General features: G+C 38.3%; 1 protein-coding gene and 1 non-coding gene across 2 annotated transcripts; both read left to right on the forward strand.

Moving 5' to 3' along the window:
* Positions 1 to 860: 860 nt before the first annotated feature.
* On the forward strand, positions 861 to 967 carry LOC112927110 (U6 spliceosomal RNA). Its single transcript, XR_003236457.2, has one exon. It is a non-coding gene; the product is annotated as a U6 spliceosomal RNA (small nuclear RNA).
* Positions 968 to 1,560: 593 nt separating this feature from the next.
* LOC112926986 (olfactory receptor 10A3) lies at positions 1,561 to 2,505 on the forward strand. Its single transcript, XM_026008129.2, has one exon. The coding sequence runs from the start codon at positions 1,561 to 1,563 to the stop codon at positions 2,503 to 2,505; it is 945 nt and encodes a 314-aa protein (XP_025863914.2).
* Positions 2,506 to 20,644: the final 18,139 nt, after the last annotated feature.

Genomic DNA, 20,644 nt, shown 5'->3' on the forward strand with positions numbered 1-20,644 from the left:
CTCAGAGACTCATCTTGGAGGTAGTAGCAGAATCAGGATTGTGGCCCAGCCCTCCAATTCAGTGATATCTCCAATCCTACAGGGGCTGCAAACCTCTACAAAAAAGCCATGGGTTGATTCTGGGGCTCTCTATTCCCTTGTTTTATTTTTCATTCAGACAATAGATTCCCTAAGGTCAGAGTCCAGGTTTCTGAATTTTAATATTCTTCCATCTATTCAACAAATACTGATTTAGCATCTATTATATCTAGTTATTATCTATTCCAGGCACCGAAGATACAGAAAAGAACAGAACAAAGTTCCTGTCTTCCTGGAGCTTACGTTCCAGAAGGGGGAATTAGATAATAAGCATAAAACCCTAATAAATATGTGTGATTTCAGTTGGTGACAAGTGTTATGGCAAAATATAGACCAGGGAGGTGGAAGTCATAGGGTGCTGGAGGAGGGGGGTAGGGGATGCTATTTTATGCTGTTCTCTCCGGGAAGACCTCTCTGTCAAATTTATGTCATGAATGTATCTCTGAGGGTATATGGGCGCCACATGGTGGGTGCACAAACAGTGTTTAATGAATTGTTAATGGTTAAATGAACTTGCTAATAATATGTGTGTGGTGGGGGGTGGAGAGAGAGAGAAACGGAGAGAGTTTAAATAACGGGACCAGAATAACCAAAAATGGAATTTTATATAGCCCCCCAATTCATTTTATGGTCATAAGGATGGGCGATGGAGAACTGATCTCTAAAGTTTTTCATTCAGGCAAATTTCAGAATAATAGATCCATTCTAACCAAAAAATAGATGTGCTTGAAATAATTTACTTACGGTCATCTGAGATAAGAGCATCTAAAATTCAACCCCTTGTGCTCGCTTTGGCAGCACATATACTAAAATTGGAACGATACAGAGAAGATTAGCATGTCCCCTGCGCAAGGATGACACGCAAATTCGTGAAGCGTTCCATAAAAATAAATAAATAAATAGATAAAATAAAATAAAATAAAATTCAACCCCTTTTGAGTGTTTCTCTATTTGGTATATTATTCAGGTATCTCATTTTTCATAAGGCAATATAAATGTATTTTGAACTTTGGCATTTGTAATAAATACTCATCAAAATTTGTTTTAATTTAGAATTAATAGCTATAAATTTTTGTCCTTTTTTGCTATTTTTTATTTAAAGCCTTTATTGGAAAAATCACATATGAAATACAATTGAAAAGAACAGAAATGCATACATCAATGTAACGGACAATGGTTTCTGTGTTTTAAGAATAGGATTTATTTTCAACCTAGCAAAAAAGTTGGCAGAGAACACCTGCTATTTCATACCTTGAAAGCAAGATTTCTGAGCCAAAATTTCTCACTTCATTTGTATTTGAATGACTCACTCTTCCAATATATTGGTTATTCTCAAAATTTGCCAACTTGAAGATCTGACAAATGAATTCATTATTACATCTTCTGCCAAGAATTTAAGACTCAAACTACCAGCTATTGGACTGTGTGACCTCATGATTTGTATACAATGTCCATAAAAACAGCATACTCTTTTCCACTGAAATGAAAAGGCAAAATCAAAGCTCTGTGGTTGAATTCATCCTCTTGGGCTTTTCTAACTTCCCTGAACTCCAAGAGCAGCTCCTTGGGGTTTTCCTGGCTGTTTACCTGGTGACTCTGATGGGAAATGCCATCATTATAGTCATCATTTCCTTGGAACAGAGCCTCCACGTGCCCATGTACCTGTTTCTCCAGAACCTGTCTGTGGTGGACGTGAGTTTCAGCGCAGTCATTATGCCTGAAATGCTGGTGGTCCTCACCAGGGAGAAAACGTCCATTTCATTTATGAGCTGTTTTGCACAGATGTATTTCATCCTTTTCTTTGGTGGTACTGAATGTTTTCTCCTGGGGACGATGGCTTATGACCGATTTGTTGCAATCTGTCACCCTCTGAGCTACCCAATGATTATGAACAAAAGGGTTTTCATGAAATTAGTAATGTTCTCATGGATCTCAGGGATCATGGTGGCTACTGTGCAGACCACATGGGTTTTCAGTTTTCCTTTTTGTGGCCCCAACGAAATCAATCATCTCTTCTGTGAGACTCCCCCAGTGCTAGAACTTGCATGTGCAGATACCTTTCTGTTTGAAATCTATGCATTCACTGGCACCATTTTGATTGTCATGGTTCCTTTCGTGTTGATACTCCTGTCCTATATTCAGATTCTCTTTGCCATCCTGAGGATGCCATCAGCCACTGGGAGGCAAAAGGCCTTTTCCACTTGTGCCTCCCATCTCACGTCTGTGACCCTCTTCTATGGCACAGCCAGTATGACTTATTTACAACCCAAATCTGGCTACTCCCCAGAAACTAAGAAACTCATGTCATTGGCTTACACATTGCTTACACCTCTGCTGAATCCACTGATCTACAGTTTGAGAAACAGTGAGATGAAAAAAGCTTTGATGAAACTATGGCGAAGAAGAGTGGATTCACACACATTCTGACTGTGCTGAGAAGCCAGGTGATATTTGACCAGTGTTTGACTGAACTCTACTTAAATTTAATAAATGGGCCAAACAGTCTGCATTTCTTGGTATGAACATGCTTAATTTATTATTTTTCCAAGGTCAATAATATTATAGGGATCTGTATTTTTGATAGTGTACTTGTGTCATTATTTTTAAATATAATATATAATATAGCAGTTAATATGTTCCTCTATTATGATCATCTAGGTCATTACTGGATTGTCATCATAAAGCCAAAGCTTCAATAAACACCTAGTCCCATACATTCATAACTACTGATGTTTTATTTCTTTTTTCTTTTAAATATTTTATTTATTTGTTCATGAGAGACACAGAAAGGGTGAGAGAGAGAGAGAGAGAGAGAGAGAGAGAGAGAGAGAGAGAAGCAGAGACACAGGCAGAGGGAGAAGCAGACTCCATGCAGGGAGCCCGAGGTGGGACTGATCCTGGGTCTCCAGGATCACGCCCTGGGCTGAAGGCGGCGTTAAACCGCTGAGCCACTGGGGCTGCCCTGATACTTTATTTCTGACAGATTCTTCAAGGTAGGTCTGATGGAATGAAGAACATGCACGCTTTTAAGTTTTCAGAGTTATTGCATAGCTATTTTTCAAAGTCCTTGAAACTTTTCAGAGTAACCTGAAGAGCCACTCTGCTAAACTAAACAGGGTAGAGCTTCGAGAGACCAGTACGTAGATAAGATTTTTATTTCTGGAGTGAAAATCCAGAAATTCTGTGAATGAGTAGGAAAATAAATCAGCTATTCTGAGGAGACCAAACTGGTTCTACTTTAAGGATTTACATAGATTTTAATCAAAACAGGAGTGCTCTTGGTTTATTTTCATATATTCACCCAGTGATGAGTGAAGGACTAAATGAGCACTTCCCTGAAGTCTCACTTGATACAAGTTCTCTTTTTCACTGATAGACCACTGTTTTTAGAGACTTTTGTTAAATTTCCCTTTGTAGGCCCAAAGTGCCCTCACACACTATGTTTATAAACATAGGATGATTCATTTCTTTTATTGTGGGAAACCAAGTGATTAATTATTTGTGCACATTTTCTTTGGTCCTAAATCACATCACTAACTGTGGGATCTTCCCTAGAATAATCTCTCATCTGGCAACATTTGGGACATTTGATGGTTACTTGCTATTTTAATGTTGTTATTCATAAATAGTGGGGCCCCTTTATTGGATTTTTATCACATGAGCTCCTATTGCCCTTAGTTTCTGTTCCAGGGATGGTAATAAAGGAGAAAAATGCTATTCCCACTGTCATTCAGCTGTGGGAAAAACAATTTTTAGTTACTACTGCCTCTGGTAAACTGATTCGATTTTCACAAAAGGAAATTTTGTCATCAAATGGTCAAAACCAGTTTGAATAATATTTGAAGGTTGTGTAATCTTCTTTTCAGTGGAGCACTAAACAGACATTTAGGAATCCTTTCATTAGTGTTTGTCCAGACATTTCCATCTTGTAGTCTTTAGGAGGTTCAATTAAATAAGGCCATTCAGAAAAAAAATCCTTGAAAGTCTAAATCCCAAGACAAATAGTCACTTTTGGGGCACCTAGGTGGCTCAGTCGGTTAAGCATCTGCCTCTGGCTTGGGTCATGAACCCAGGGTCCTGGGATACAGCCCCACATATGGCTCCCTGCTCAGCAGAGAGCCTGCTTCTCCCTCTGCCTCTGCCTATTGATCTCTCTGCTTGTGTACTCTCTCTGTCAAATAAATAAATAAATAAAATCTTTAAAACAAAACAAATATTCACTTTCTTTTCCCCCTCTTTTTAATTTAAAGTCTAGTTAGTTAACATACAATGTAATGTTAGTTTCAGGTGTACAATATAGTGATTCATCACTTACATACGACACCCAGTGCTCATTAGGACAAGTGCACTCCTTAATCCCCATTACCTATTTAACCCATCCCCCCACCCACCTCTACTCTGGCATCCATCAGTTTGTTCTCTCTAGTTAAGAGGCTGTTTCTTGGTTTGCTCCCTCTTTTTTCCCTCTATGATCATCTATTTTGTTTCTTAAATTCTACATAGGAGTGAAATCATATGGTATTTGTCTTTCTCTGACTGACTTATTTCACTTAGCATAGTACTCTCTAGCTCCATCCATGTCTTTGCAAATGGCAAGATTACATTCTTTTTGATGGCAAGTAATATATATATAATATGTCTTTATCCATTCATCACTTGATGGACATTTAGGCTCCTTCCATAATCTGGCTATTGTTGATAATGCTGCTATAAATGTCAGGGTGCACGTGCCCCCTTATATCAGTATTCTTGTATCCTTTGGGTTAATACCTAATAGTGCATTTGCTGGATTGTAGTGTAGTGTATCCATTATTAACATTTTGAGGAAACTCCATATTGTTTTCCAGAATGGCTCCATCAGTTTATAATTCCCACCAACAGTGCAAGAGGATTCCCCTTTTCCCACATCCTTGCCAACACCTGTTGGTTTCTTGTGTTGTTAATTTTAGCGTTTCTGACTGGTGTGGTGTGAGGTGTTTCTGACTCAGTGTAGTTTTGATTTGCATCTCCCTAATGATGAATGAAGTTGAGCATCTTTTCATGTGTCTGCTGGCCATCTGGATGTCTTCTTTGGAAAAATGTCTGTTCATATCCTCTGCCCATTAAAAAAAACTGATTATTACTTTTTTTGTGTGTGTTGAATTATATCAGTTCTTTATATAATTTGGAAACTAATACCCTTATCAGATATATCATTTGCAAATACCTTCTCCCATGCAGTATTAGTTTAGTTGATTGTTTCCTTTGCTGTGCAGAAGATTCTTAGTTTGCTGTATTCCCAATAGTCCATTTTTGCTTTTGTTCCCTTTGCTTCAGGAGACATATCTAGTAAGAAGTTGCTACAGATGATATCAAGGAGGTTGCTGCTTGTGTTCTCCTCTAGGATTTTGATGGTTTCCTCTCTCACAATTAGGTCTTTAATCCATTTAAATTTACTTTTGTGTATGGTGTTAGAAAGTGGTCCAGTTCCATTCTTCTGTATGCTGCTGCCCAGTTTTCCCAACACCATTTGTTGAAGAGACCATCTTTCTTCCATTAGATATTCTTTCCAATTTTGTCAAAGATTAATTGACCATATAGTTACGGGTTCATTTCTAGGTTTTCTATTCTGGTTCTATTGATTACTATGTCTCCTTTTGGGCCTGTGCCATACTGTCTTGACTACTACAGCTTTGTAATGTAGCTTAAAGTCTGGAATTGTGATGCTTCCAGCTTTACTTTTCATTTTCAAGGCTGCTTTAGCTATTTGGGGTCTTTTGTGGTTCCATATAAATTTTAGGATTGTTGGTTTTAGCTCTATGAAAAATGATGGTGGTATTTTGATAGAGACTGCATTAAATCTGTAGATTACTTTGGGTAATGCAGAGATTTTAACAGTGACTATTTTTCCAATCCATGAGCATGGAATCTTTTCCCATTTCTTTATGTTCTCTTCAATTTTTTTCATTAGTGTTCTATAGTTTTCAGAAAACAGATCATTTACCTCTTTGGTTAGGTTTATTCCTAGGTACTTTATAGTTTTTGGTGCAATTGTAAATAGAATTGATTCTTGGTTTCTCTTTCTGCTGTTTCATTATTAGTGTAAAGAAATGCAACAGATTTCTGTACCTTGATTTTATATCCTGTGACTTTACTGAATTCATGTATCAGTTCTAGCAATTTTTTGGTGGGGTCTTTTGGATTTTCTATATAGAGTATCATCTGTAAACAGGGAAAGTTTGACTTCTACCTTGCCAATTTGCATGCCTTTTATTCCTTTGTGATGTCTGATTACTGAGGCTAGGACTTGCAGTACTACGTTAAATATTATGTTGAGTATTGTTCTCTCTATCCCTACTTTGTTGAGGGATTTTATTATGAATGTATGTTGTACTTTGTCAGATACTTTTACTGCACCTATTGAAAGAATCATATGGTTCTCATCCTTTTTTTAATTAATGTGGTGTATCATACTGATTGATTTGTGAATACTGAACCACTGTTGCAACCCAGGAATAAAGCCCTCTTGATGATGAGGAATGATTCTTTTTATTTTATTATTTTATTTTATTATTATTATTTTTTAATTTATGATAGCCACACAAAGAGAGAGAGAGAGAGGCAGAGACACAGGCAGAGGGAGAAGCAGGCTCCATGCACCGGGAGCCTGACGTGGGACTCGATCCTCGGTCTCCACGATCGCGCCCCGGGCCAAAGGCAGGCGCTAAACCGCTGCGCCACCCAGGGATCCCCAGGAATGATTCTTTTCAATGTGTCGTTGAATTCAGTTTACCAGTATTTTGTTCAGAATTTTTGCATTCATGTTCATCAGGGATATTGGCCTGTGGTTCTTTTATTTACTATAGTCTTCATCTGTTTTGTTTCAAGGTAATGCTGGTCTCAAAGAATGAATTTGGAAGTTTTCCTTCCTTTTCTATTTTTGGAATAGTTTGTAAGAATAGGTATTAATTCTTCTTTAAATGTCTGATAAAATTCACCTGTGAAGCCTCTGGTCCTGGACTTTGCTTTGGGAAATTTTTTTACTACTGATTCAATTTCCTTGCTGTTTATTAGTCTGTTCAAGTTTTCTATTTCTTCCTATTTCAGTTTTGGTAGTTTATACCTTTCTAGGAATTTATCCATTTCTTCCAGGTTGTCCAATTTGTTGGCATGTAGTTTTTCATAATATTATTTTATAATTGTTTATATTTTTGCTGTGTTGGTTATTATTTCTCCTCTTTCATTTGTGATTTTATTTATTTGGGTCATTTTCTTTTTGATAAGTCTGGCTAAGGGTTTTTCAATTTTATTATTATTTTTTTTAAAGAACCAGCTCCTTTTTTTTTTTTTTTTTTACTTTCTATACCACTTATTCCTGCTCTAATCTTTATTATTTCCCTTCTGCTGGCTTTAGACTTTGTTTGTTGTTCATTTTCTAACTCCTTTAGGCGTAAGATGAAGTTGTTTATTTGAAATTTTTCCTACTTTTTGAGGCAGGCCTGTATTGCTATGTACTTCCCTCTTAGGAACACTTTGCTGGATTCCAAAAGCTTTGTACCATTGTGTTTTCATTTTCATTTGTCTCCATGTATTTTTTATTTCTTCTTTGGTTTCCTGGTTGACCCACTAATTGTTTAGCAGCATATTGCTTAACCTCCAAGTATTTATGATTTTTCCAAATTTTTTCTAGTGGATGACTTCAAGTTACATAGCATCATGTTCAGAAAATATGCATGGTATGGGGCACCTTGAGTGGAGCAATTGGTTAAGTGCCCAACTCTTGGTTTCTGCTTAGGTCATGATCTCAGGGAGGGTCGTGAGATGGAGCCCCACGTTGGGTTCTGTGCTCAGGGTAGAGTCTGCTTGGGATTCTCTCTTCCTCTCACTCTGCCCCTCTGTTCATGCTCTTTCTGTCCCAAAAATAAATTTAAAAAAATCGACCTAGGGGTGGTGGAAGGGGAGGAGGGCGGGGGGTGGGGGTGAATGGGTGACGGGCACTGAGGGGGGCACTTGACGGGATGAGCACTGGGTGTTATTCTGTATGATGGCAAATTGAACATCAATAAAAAATAAATTTATTATTAAAAAAATAAAAATAAAAATCTTTTATTAAAATAAAGGAAATATGCATGATATGATCTCAATCTTTTTGTACTTGTACCTGATTTGTAACCTAGTATTTGATCTGTTCTGGAAACTATTCCTTATATACTGGAAAAGAATGTGTATTCTGCTGCTTTAGGATGAAGTGCTCTGAATCTTGTCCAATGTGTCATTCAGAGTCATTGTCTCCTTATTGATTTTCTATTTAGATGATCTATCCATTGATGTACGTGGAGTGTAAAATCCCCTATTTTTATTGTATTATTACCAATGAGTTCTTTTATGTTTGTATTAATTGGTGTATATATTTGGGTGCTCCCATGTTGTGTGCATAAATATTTACAATTGTTAGATTTTCTTGTTGGATTGTCCCCTTTATTATTATATAGTGCCCTTCTTCAACTCTTATTGCAGTCTTTGGTTTAAAGTCTAGTTTGTCCAATATAGATATTGTGATCCCAGCTTTCTTCTGATGTCTATTTGTATGATGAATGTTTCTCCACTACCTCACTTTCAATATTCTGGTGTCTTTAGTATAAAATGAGTCTCTTGTATCAGAAATAGATGGGCCCTGTTTTTATATCCATTCTGGCACTCATGTCTTTTGATTAGTATTAAGCCCGCTTAAATTCAGAGTAATTTATTGATAGATGAGAATATAGTGCCATTGAATTTGCTGTAAAGTCACTGCTTCTGGAGATTTTCTTTTTCTTTCTAGTCTTTTTGCTATTATCTTTCTTTCCCACTCAAAGGGTCCCCTTTAATATTTCTTGCAGGGCTGGTTTAGTGGCCATGAACTCCTTTGGTTTTTATCTGGGGAAATTTCTATTTCTCATTCTATTCTGAATGATAGCCTTACTGGATAAAGTATTCTTGGCTGCACGTACCCCAAACCATAAGATATCTAGGAATAAACCTTAACCAAAGAGGTAAAGGAACTATACTCCAAAAACTACAGAACAGTTATGAAAGAAATTGAGGAAGATATAAAGAGATGGAAAAACATTCTATGCTCATGGATTGGAAGAATAAATATTTTGAAAATGTCTATGCTACCCAGAGTAATCTACATGTTCAGTGAAATCTCCATCAAAATACCATGAACTTTCTTCACAGAGTTGGAACAAATCATCTTAAGATTTGTATGGAACCAGAAAAGACCCCAAATAGCCAAAGGAATGTTGAAAAAGAAAGCCAAAGCTGGGGGGCATCACAATGCCTGACTTTAAGTTGTATCACAAACCTGTGGTCATCAAGACAGTATGATACTGGCACAAAAACAGACACGTAGATCAATAAAACAGAATAGAGAACCCAGAAATGGACCCTCAACTCTATGATCAACTCATCTTTGACAAAGCAGGAAAGAATATCCACTGGAGAAAGGACAGTCTCTTCAATAAATGGTGTTGGGAAAATTGGACATCCACATGCAGAAGAATGAAACCGGGCCATTCTCTTACACCATACACTAAGATAAACTCAAAATGGTTGAAAGAACTAAATGTGAGACAAGAATCCATCAAAATACTAGAGGAGAACATAGGCAACAACTTTGAACTTGGCCACAGCAACTTCTTGCAAGACACATCTGTGAAGTCAAGAGAAACAAAAGCAAAAATGAACTATCGAGACTTCATCAAGATAAAAAACTTCTGGGGGATCCCTGGGTGGCTCAGCGGTTTAGTGCCTGCCTTTGGCCCAGGGCATGATCCGGAGTCCTGGGATCGAGTCCTGCATTGGGCTCCCTGCATGGAGCCTGCTTCTCCCTCTGCCTGTGTCTCTGCCTCTGTGTGTGTGTGTCTGTCATGAATAAATAAATAAAATCCAAAAAAAAAAAAAGATAAAAAGCTTCTGCATGGTGAAGAAAACAATCAACAAAACTAAAAGACAACCTACAGAATGGGAGAAGATATTCGCAAATGACGTATCAGATAAAGGGCTAGTATCCAAGATCTATAAAGAACTTATCAAACTCAACATCCAAGAAGCAAACAATCCAGTCATGAAATGGGCAGAAGACATAAACAGACATTTCTCCAAAGAAGACCTACACATGGCCAATAAGCACATGAAAATATGCTCCACATCACTTGCCATCAGGGAAATACAAATCAAAACCACAATGAGATACCACCTCACACCAGTGAGAATGGTTAAAATTAACAAGACAGGAAACAACAAATGTTGGAGAGGATGTGGAAAAAGAATAACCTTCTTGTACTGTTGGTGTGAATGCAAGCTGGTACAGCCACTCTGGAAAACCGGGTGGAGGTTCCTCAAGAAGTTAAAAATAGAGCTACCCTACAACCCAGCAATTGCACTACTGGATATTTACCCCAAAGATACTGATGTAGTGAAATGCCAGGACACTTGCACCCCAATGTTCATAGCAGTAATGTCCACAATAGCCAAAATGTGTAAGGGGCCAGGATGTCCTTCAACAGATGAATGGATAAAGAAGATGTGGTCTATATATACAATGGGACATCACTCAGCCATCACAAAGGATGAATACTCACCATTTGCTTTGACGTGGATGGAACTGGATGGTATTACACTGAGTGAAATAAGTCAATTGGAGGACAATCATCATATGGTTTCACTTATATGTGGAATATAAGAAATAGTGAAAGGGACTATAAGGGAAACTGAATTTGGAAAGATTAGAGAAGCAGACAAACCATGAGAGACTCCTAACTCTGGAAAACAAAGGGTTGCAGAAGGGGAGCAGGGTGGGTGGATGGGGTGATGGGTACTAAGGAGGGCACTAGATAGGATGAGCACTGGGTGTTATACTACATGTTGGCAAATTGAATTTAAATTTAAAAAATAAACAAATGAAAAAAAAAAGAAACAAGTACAGTAGGCAAAAGACAGGGAGAGCCTGTGTTTGGGTTGATGCTTTCTGGAGCTGAACAATAAAAATAATTTCTAAATTCCCTTTAAAAAATAAAGTATTCTTAGCTTCATATTTTCCCTATTTATCATGAATATAATATGCCAATCCCTTCTGGCTTGCCAAGTTTCTGTTGAGAGGTCTACAGCTAGCCTTATAGGTCTTCCCATAAGGGAAGGGGCTTCTTTTGTCTTGATGCTTTTAAGGTTTTTTTGAATTTATTGCTATATTTTTCAAATTTAATTACATTATGTCTTGGTGTTGGCCTGCTTTTGTTGATTTTGATGGGAATTTTCTGTGCTCCTGGATTTGGATGTCTGTTTTCCACCCCAGATTAGAGAAGTTTTCAGCTATGATTTCCTCAAATTAATTTTCTGCCCTGTTTGTACTCTCTTCTGTCACTCCTATGATATCATCATATGATATAATATCATATGATGACGTTTGATGGAGTCACTGAGTCCCCTAAATCTGTTCTTATGTCCCATAATAATTCTTCTTTCACTCTTTTGCTCAGCTTCATTATTTTTCCATTAGTTTGTCCTCTATATCACTTATTCATTCCTTTAATTCTTCCATCATTGTGGTCATTACATCTAGACTGTTTCCAGTCTCAGTTATTACATTCTTCATCTCTGATTTTTTATTTTTTTAAAATTTTATTTATTTATTCATAGACATACAGAGAGAGGCAGAGACACAGGCAGAGGGAGAAGCAGGCTCCATGATTTATTTTTTAAAACTCTTTTATCACTGTTGTAAGGGTCTCCCTGATGTCTTCATGCTTTTTTTACGCTCAGCAAGTAGCCATATGATTGTTACTTTAGATTCTCTATCAGGCATGTTACTTATATCTCTTTCACTTAAATCTCTGGCTGTGACCTTATCATGTTTTTTCATTTGGGTTGAATTGCTCTGTCTTGGCATATTGTCTAAGTCTGTCTTTTTCTCTGTGTTAGATAGAAGAGCTCATTGTATTTCCAGCTTCTGGGAGTAATGGCTTTATGAAGAAGAAGTTATACAGTTTCCAGGGCCTGGCACTTCAGGGAGTGTCCCTGGTGTGTGCTATGTGCACTCTATTGCTGTGTTTTGGCTGCTTTTATCCTTCAGGCCAGTTGTCCACAGAGGTTCTCCTTGCCTGCAGTGGCCAGTAATTGGGTCTTGGTCAGAACATGGCAAGTTTTAACTAGGTATGCTCTGGTCTGCTTGTTAAATGAGATCTGATACTACTTCCACTTGAACTGAGGCCCTGTAGAACTCTCTGTATAGGAGACATGGTGTGGGCAGTGGCTTGTGCTGGTCTTCTGGGGAAAGGGCCTGCTGCACTGGGATTCAGACAGGCTTTACAGAGAAGGGCATTAATGCCAGAGCACGGGGTGTGGGACTTGGTATAAGCAGATTAGGCAGCGAGAGTGTTGTTTACCACAGGTGAGTGGCTCTGTGTTTATGCTGAGAGATGGGGAAATAAAATGGTGCTGGCTGGCTCCTTTGTTCCTGGAGAGCATCTTCCTGAACATTTCCCTCTCAGGGAGGATCCCAAGAAGGGCAAATAATCCCCTCCCTGTGTACACCAAACATTCTTCAGATTTTGTTTCCACCCCACCACCTGCCTACTTTCTCTCCAGGAGGAGGATGCTATTCCAGCCAAGCCCACTGACCTTTAAAACTCTAGGCTTTAAGTCCTGCTGTTCGCAAGAACTCACAATTAGCCTCTCCCATTTTCCCAGCTGCTGTCTTTGGGGAAGTGTTCTCCTTGTGTGTATCTCCATGTGCTTCTCTCCCTCTTACCTTTCTCCATGACCAGGGCCCTGTGCAGCACTTGCAATCCTTTTCTCTGTCTCTGCATTTCCTACCTTCCTTGATGTGACATCCTCTCTCCCTTTAGTTCCAAGTATTCACTCTCATTATACTTTTTGTTCTGTTTCCTTTGTTCATGCTACTCTAAATTGCAGCCACTCTGGCAGTTTCAATCTCATGACAGCTGGTAGGATTGACACTTGAAATCACGCTTTCCTGGTGTCAAAGTTGATGCCAAGATTTCCAACCATAGTCAACACGGACAGGAAATAAGTGAACTTTTAAAATGTAAATCTTACAATGTCTCTTCCTGTTTAAATATTTCAGGGGGTTTCTATGTATTCAGGATAAAAAAAAAGTCTTTGGTGTGCTGTGTGGAGCCCAGCTTAATTGGGCCCTGTCTATGCTTTCTACTCTTTCATGCTGCATTCTGTCCTCTCGCTACTCATTCACTTGCCTACATTCCTGCTGCAAGGTCTGCTTTCCATTTTTGGTGTCACTATCCCATCCTGGGCTGGGACTGTCAGAACATGCCTTTATCTCTATCTGATATGTTTCTCATTCTACTTTCCAACTAATTCTTACTTCTCCTGCAGACCTTCTGAAAATGTCTTTCCTTATTAAGGTGACCTTTTTTGTTTCTTCTGTGTTTGACCTGTCTTATTCTATTTTTTCTCCCCCTGAAAACCCTGTTCTTTCTTCATAGCCCTTTATCTACATTTTATTTTATGCAACAAAATGGGATTTTTTTTCTCTTAGTGGGAACTTGCACTCAGTTTCTAAGACAAGAAATGGAAATGTTTGCAACGTGACATGTGGTGGGGATGTAGAGACATCTTTAGCTTAGTAAGATAAAGTACAAGACAACAATTCAAAGGAGTTCATCTTCAAATACAAAAAAACCCCATTGTGTGTTTGTCATCATTCAAACTGACCAGGCCATCTTCCCTATCTCTGAAGACTTCCACCTGCCTCTCTTCCCCAAAGCTCTCACAGTTAGCTTTCAATGGCCTGTTCATTGCACTCAGCTTTTTTGTGATCTACCTTCAGGGGTCAAAGGGATTTTGTAACAACTGTGTAATGCTATTATTTTCTGATGTATTGCCTTCTACCCTCTCCTAATTTCAATGCCAGCACATTTCCCTCCATAGTTATATAATTCCAAGTTATCATTTCTGAAAGTTTTTATCACTGAATTTCCTGTTGTGCCCAGGACATGTCTACGTTCAATATAGTAACAAAACAAGGATGGGATCTACAGGCGAGCCAGGTGATAAAGATCCAATTTCCAATCCCTATTTTACTGCCTGCTTTCACTGACTACTTTGTGTACCATCTGTGCTGGATTTTCTGGGGAGCAGATGCTGAGAAGGAGTCTCCCCAGGGAAGGAAAATACCTGGGAAAGATACAGGGTTGAAACAGGATTGTATAGGAGAAGCCCTTTGACTGCCACACAGGCCTGGAAAAGTCTTCTGCACACCCAACAGGGAGCTCCAGATTGTCCATTAGGGGTATCCAGTGTGGGCCAGAGATGGCAAGACCCTTGCTTGGTCATTGGGGGCTTACCCAGAAGAGTGTGGCCTGGCTTGGAAGCTCAATCTGACCACAAAAGAGCACACAGCAGTCCACCTCTTTTGCATCTGGAAAGTGAATCTGTTCTCGGAGAGGTATCTGAACAACACATTTTCACGTCTGTCACAATAGGTCTAAGGTTTGATGTAAGGATGATTTAAATTGCAAGAGGAAAGTATAACTTTCCAGTGATATACCAAGGCACAACCCATGGATATAACTACTATCTACAATGGTTTGGGCTACAGGGAAAGCAGATATAAAAAAGGAAATTATTTTAGTGTTATATGCTTGTCTAAAGCATGTTTGAAGGATATAGAAGGTTTAATGAACTAGAAAACACAAATATAAATTAAGTATACAATGCTCGTTTTGCTCATTCCATATATGCAAAAAATGATTGAAATGATAGGCAGCATGACTTAGAGGAAACACCAGGAACATACAAGAGTCAAATGACCCTGATTTCATTAAAAAAAAAATTTTTTAAATTGGAGTTCAATTTGCCAACATATAGCATAACACCCAGTGCTCATCCCCCCAAGTGCCCCCTCATTGCCCATCACCCAGTCACCCCAACCCCCCGCCCACTTCCCCTTCCACTACCCCTTGTTCATTTTCCAGAGTTAGGTGTCTCTCATGTTTTGTCACCCTCAGTGATATTTTCACTCATTTTCTCTCCTTTCCCTTTATTCCCTTTCACTAATTTTTATATTCCCCAAATGAATGAGACCATGTAATGTTTGTCCTTCTTCGATTGACTTATTTCACTCAGCATAATACCCTCCAGGTCCCTCCACGTTGAAGCAAATAGTGGGTATTTGTTCTTTCTTTCTTTCTTTCTTTCTTTCTTTCTTTCTTTCTTTCTTTCTTTCTTTTTTAAATTTATTTACTTGTTTATTCAGAGAGAGAGAGAGGCAGAGACACAGGCAGATTCCATGCCCGGCGTGAGACTCGATCCCGGGCCTCCAGGATCACACCTCGGGCTGCAGGCAGTGCTAAACCGCTGCTCCACCGGGGCTGCCCGTATTTGTCGTTTCTAATGGCTGAGTAATATTCCATTGTATACATAGACCACATCTTCTTTATCCATTCATCTTTCGATGGACACTGAGGCTACTTCGACAGTTTGGCTATTGTGGACATTGCTGCTAAAAACATTGGGATGCAGGTGTCCCGGCGTTTCAATGACCCTGATTTCAAATACTGGTTCTGCTTCCATGTTTTGAGAGCTACTTCTACTTTCTGAAAATTAGCTTCTTCATCATAAAAGCATGATATTGATAATAGTACCATTTGGTATACTGTGAGGATCAGTAACAATAACAATAATAGCAGTAGTAGTTACAGAAGAACAACAAAAGGATCACAAGCTCTAGCTCTTGTGTGCCAGGCATTGTCAAATGCCCAATGCCTTTTTCACATTTTATCCCCACAACAAATCTATGAGCTAGATACTAGTCATTTCCTTGATCCTTGAACGATTTCTTTTAGATCTACTACTAACACTGATAAATAAATTCAGTGAGGATACAAAATCAAAATACAGAAATCTGTTATATTTTATACACTAATAATGAAGTAGGAGAAAGAAAAATTAATAAGACAATCTTTTCAATTGCATCTTTTCAATTGCATCAAAAATATTTTCAATTGCATCAAATCTTTTCAACTGCATCAAAAATAATAAAATACCTATGAATAAACTTAACCAAGGAGGTGAAAGACCTGTACTCTGAAAACTGTAAAAGCACTGATGAAAAAAATTGAAGAAGATACAAACGGAAAGCCATCCCATACTCATGGATTGGAAGAACAAATACTGTTAAAATGTTCATAGTCCTGAAAGTAATCTACAGATATAATCCAATCCCCTCCAAATACCAGCAGCATTTTTCACAGAACTATAACAAATAATCCTAAAATTAGTATGGAACAACAAGAGACCCTTAATAACCAAAGAAATCTTGAAAAAGAGGAAAAAGGCTGGAGGTATTGCAATCCCAGATTTCAAGATATACTGCAAAGCTGTAATCAAAGCACTATGCTATTGGCACAAGAGCAGACCCATAGATCCATGGAACAGAATAGAGAGCCCACAAATAAACCCATGATTATGTGGTCAAATAATTATTGAGAAAGGGGGCAAAAATATGCAATAAGAAAAAGATAATCTCTTCAAACGGTGTAGTGAAAACTGGACAACGCGTGAATAAGAATGAAACTGGACCACTTTCTTACACCATACACAAAGGCAAACTAAAAATGGATTAACTTTCTTACACCATACACGAAGGTAAACTAAAAATGGATTAACGACCTAAATGACCATAAAATGACCCTGAAACCATAAAACCTAGAAGAGTGCACAGGCAGTAATTTCTCTGACATCAGCTGTAGCAACACTTTTTTTTTTATGTTCAGTTAAGCCTCAATAAAATGAGAAAGAATATCCAATGGAAAAAGATGGTCTCTTCAACAAATAGTTGCTGCCAGGGGAGGTGAGCTTCCTTCCGAATGGAACCTGCTCTAAGAATGTGCAGTGAGAAGTAGAAAAAGATAACCTACATTCAGTCACACTGTCCAGTTCAGGACAGAGCCAAGTCTACAGAGTGATTCATCTCTTCACTCTGTGGGGACTGAGCCAAGTGGTTTCCTTGTAATTCACCCCAGTGTAGACTGAATCCTAAATGCCTTGACATTTCACTGATACTCAATAGAATTAACCATATATATATATATATATTTTTTTTTTTTGAGAGAGAGAGAGAGGGAAGGAGGTAAGGACAGTGTGGAGGAGTGGGGCAGAGGGAGAGGGAGAGAGAGAATCTTAAGCAGGTTCCATGCCCAGGGTAAAAGCCAATTCAGGACTCCATCTCACAATTCTGAGATCATGGTCTGAGTCCAAATCCAATCAGAGGCTTAACTGACTGAGCCACCTGAGGAGATTAACCATATTATGTTTATTTTACAGAAAGTTATAGAATCAGTGAAGATAAATGATTTCCTCAAATCATACTAATCCAGATCATTTGAATCATAGCTTAAAAGCTCTTTCAATAAAATCAATTGTAATGATACTTTTTTCAAAAAATTTCAGTGCCTCACATTTCCACTACAAATGATCAAAAGTTCTTTGATGGTAGAAAAAGCATTCAGTTTTCTACAACTAGGCTTCACTCTGCTTGCCTTAACTAGTTTCCCACCATCGCCCAAACTGTGCATTCCACCCAGTTGTCCTCTACCTCTAGCTCACCAGCCTTTGCTCAAGCTCTCACACCATCAATCTCTTCCTTCCCAGTTTACAAGTGTTTGTCAGCCTCCGTTTTCACCTCCTTTGGAGACATCATGCTGAACTGAGTCTCTTGTGTGAAGAGGCATTTATTCCCCATAGGAATAGGAAGGAGCAATGCTCCAGGTGTGTGCTCTTGAGGGTTTTCACCTGAGGTGCCAAGGTCGAGCCCCTTTTAGTCACCAGGCAAAAATATGAGAGAGTGTTTGTGAAGTGATTCCAAGTCCTCCAGGGAGGGAATCTACAGGGCATATGATTCCATGTCATATAATGTTCTAGAATCAAAGCCCTGAAGCACGGACTTGTATTTGTGAGAAGATGGCTTTTGAGTAGAGGTAAAACTTTGACAATGTAGCAAGACATTTAAAGAGACAGAGTCAATAGGTAAGAAAGGGAGGATTCTGCTGTGTGTGTGTTGGTGGACTTTCCACTTATGGTTCATCTCCAGCTGATCATTGGAGATGCTGTTGAAGTGATGTCTCTGTGCTCAGGATCCTAGACACAGCTGACACAGCGGAATCAGTAGACTCCTTGGTTTTGATGCTGGTTAATTCCTTTTTCTCTTCTTTTTGGAGAAAAGTTTGGGCAATAAGTAGGGGTATAAGTACTTGGCAGACATTAATCGTCAAATCTTAGAATTTTGCAGCTGGAAGGGAACTGAAAAATAAGTGCAACTCCTACCTCTTCAACTGGTAGGATGAAAACTATTAGGGAGCGCTCTGCTCTGCCTCAATATTCTTTTCCAGAGTTCTCCAAGTGGGCATTGAGGTCCCTAAGTTCCAGAGAAAGGGTGCAGCAACTGCAGTCAGTGGCCCATTACCAGTCATGAATTTTTTTCCCCATAAGATGCTTATTATCCATTCTACAAAGCTTTTCTATTTTACTTACATTATATTCTAAATTTTCCAAATTTATCCACTTTTAAACATTTGTAACTAAGTATACTTTATTCTTTTCTCTCATTAGAAATGAATTTTAGGTGTTTGATCCTGTGACTATATTTTACTAATTTCAATTACTTTTTGAGATGCAACATATAATTAGTATGGTTAGTATGGACATTTAATTTTTACGGGTGATATGGTCAAATTCAGAAATAAATTAACTTGCCTTCCACTGTGTGCTAATGTCCTACTGGTCTTTACTCAAGATGGCATGAGCTGTTTCCTTCTGTTCTGCTGGGTTCCTCATCTCCCACAGTGTATTTCTGCTGGCTTTCAAAACATCTCACAAAGGCCAGTAGGCCTCCATTGTAATGCTAGGGTGTCATGAAATGCCTTTGACCTGAGCAAGTCATCCCCCTTCAACCTCCTGTACCTTCCACTGGTGACATGCTATGATTGTGCTTGTTCACACACACTCCCTCCTCATTCAGAAGTATTGAATCCCTCGCAGAAACCTCTCATAGCCCCTTGTTATTACCTCTGCTTGCCAGCAATGTGGTGTGTTGGTTTCACTCTTCTTTTCAATATTCTATTCCTAGATGCCATAGTGGACTTCCTCATTTTTAATTTCCATTACTCATCAAACATTGGTTTAGTATCATTTATGGGCCACGACTGTTGAAGACATTGTGAGTATAGCAAAGATCAAAACAAAATCTTGGATTCCTGGAGTTTATATTTAGCAAGGGAATTAGACTTTATGTATATATAATATGCAAATATTATCAATATGTAATATCTACATATGTGTACATGTAAAATGTAACCTCCTCACTAAAATATGTCAGTTACTGATAGGTGAGAAAAACAGCCAAGATAGAAGAGATAGGAATTTGAGAACTGAGGTAAGAGTGGAATGCTGTTTTGTGTAATGTTTTGAACTCTCTGTGGAGTGTGAAGCCAATCTGTCCCTGAGGTACCTGAGCCTAGAACATTGCAAGTGCTAAAACAGTATTTATTGAATAATTGATGATTAAATCAATTTCTTGATGAGCAGGGCAGTAGGAGAGAAAAAGAGAGACAAAGACAGGAGACAGAAAGAAAATGTTTAAATCACAGTCACAGAGTGATCACAACTGTATGATTCCTAAATCATTATGGTCACAAAGATTAGCCTTAGAGAACTGTCTTAAAATTTCCCATGCAGGCCTGAATGGCTCTCTTCGTTAAGTGTCTGACTCTTTGATTTTGCTGGTCATGATCTCCAGGTGGTGAGACTGAGCCCCACCTTGGGCTCTGTACTGGGCACAGAGCTTGCATAAGATTCTCTCTTTCCCTCTCTTTCTGCCCTTCTCTATCCCCTACTCACTCTCTGTCTTTCCCTCTTAAAAAAAAAAAAAAAAAAAAAAAGCTTTTCATACAGGCCGATCTCAATAGAATTGTCTATGAGCAGTCTTTGCAAAAATCAGTAAGCCTAAAGGCATTCACACAATTACAGATCACCTAAGATAAGTACATCAAACCCCTTTGTCCCTGCCAAGATTTCATATTCAAGCATCACACACAGGCATTTTGAAGATGATGAATATTTATAGTAAGTCAACTGCGATATAACTTTGAATTATTTGATGGTTTAAATAATTTTTGTGGGTATCTTTTCTCATTTGTCTACTTTAATACTTTAACTTTTGTATTTAAAATTTTCTATTTCAATAAAATTGAAAAAAAAAAAAAAAGAGATGATTCTGATAGCCATGACATAGGAATGGAGTCTCAACTACAAAATATTGATGTTGTTTTAAGGCTATACTTAATTTGCAAATTATATACTGTGCAGGTTATAAAAGTATTTTGATAATGTTCAGTGCTTTTTCAGATGAAATTTCTGAGCCAGCCTTCTTCACTTCCTCCTTTTTATTTGATGTTTATTAATCCAAGTGATTTCTAACATCACCAAACTGAATTAAGTCAGGATGTGTTCCTTTTTACATCTTCTGCCAAGAATACCTGGGGTGAATTGCAGACACAGACTGTCAGCA

This window comes from Vulpes vulpes, chromosome 11 (assembly GCF_048418805.1).
Source record: "Vulpes vulpes isolate BD-2025 chromosome 11, VulVul3, whole genome shotgun sequence".
Taxonomy (NCBI): domain Eukaryota; kingdom Metazoa; phylum Chordata; class Mammalia; order Carnivora; family Canidae; genus Vulpes; species Vulpes vulpes.

Excerpts from the sequence above, each read along its gene's own strand:
- LOC112926986 (XM_026008129.2), top strand. The coding sequence starts at position 1,561 with ATGAAAAGGCAAAATCAAAGCTCTGTGGTTGAATTCATCCTCTTGGGC.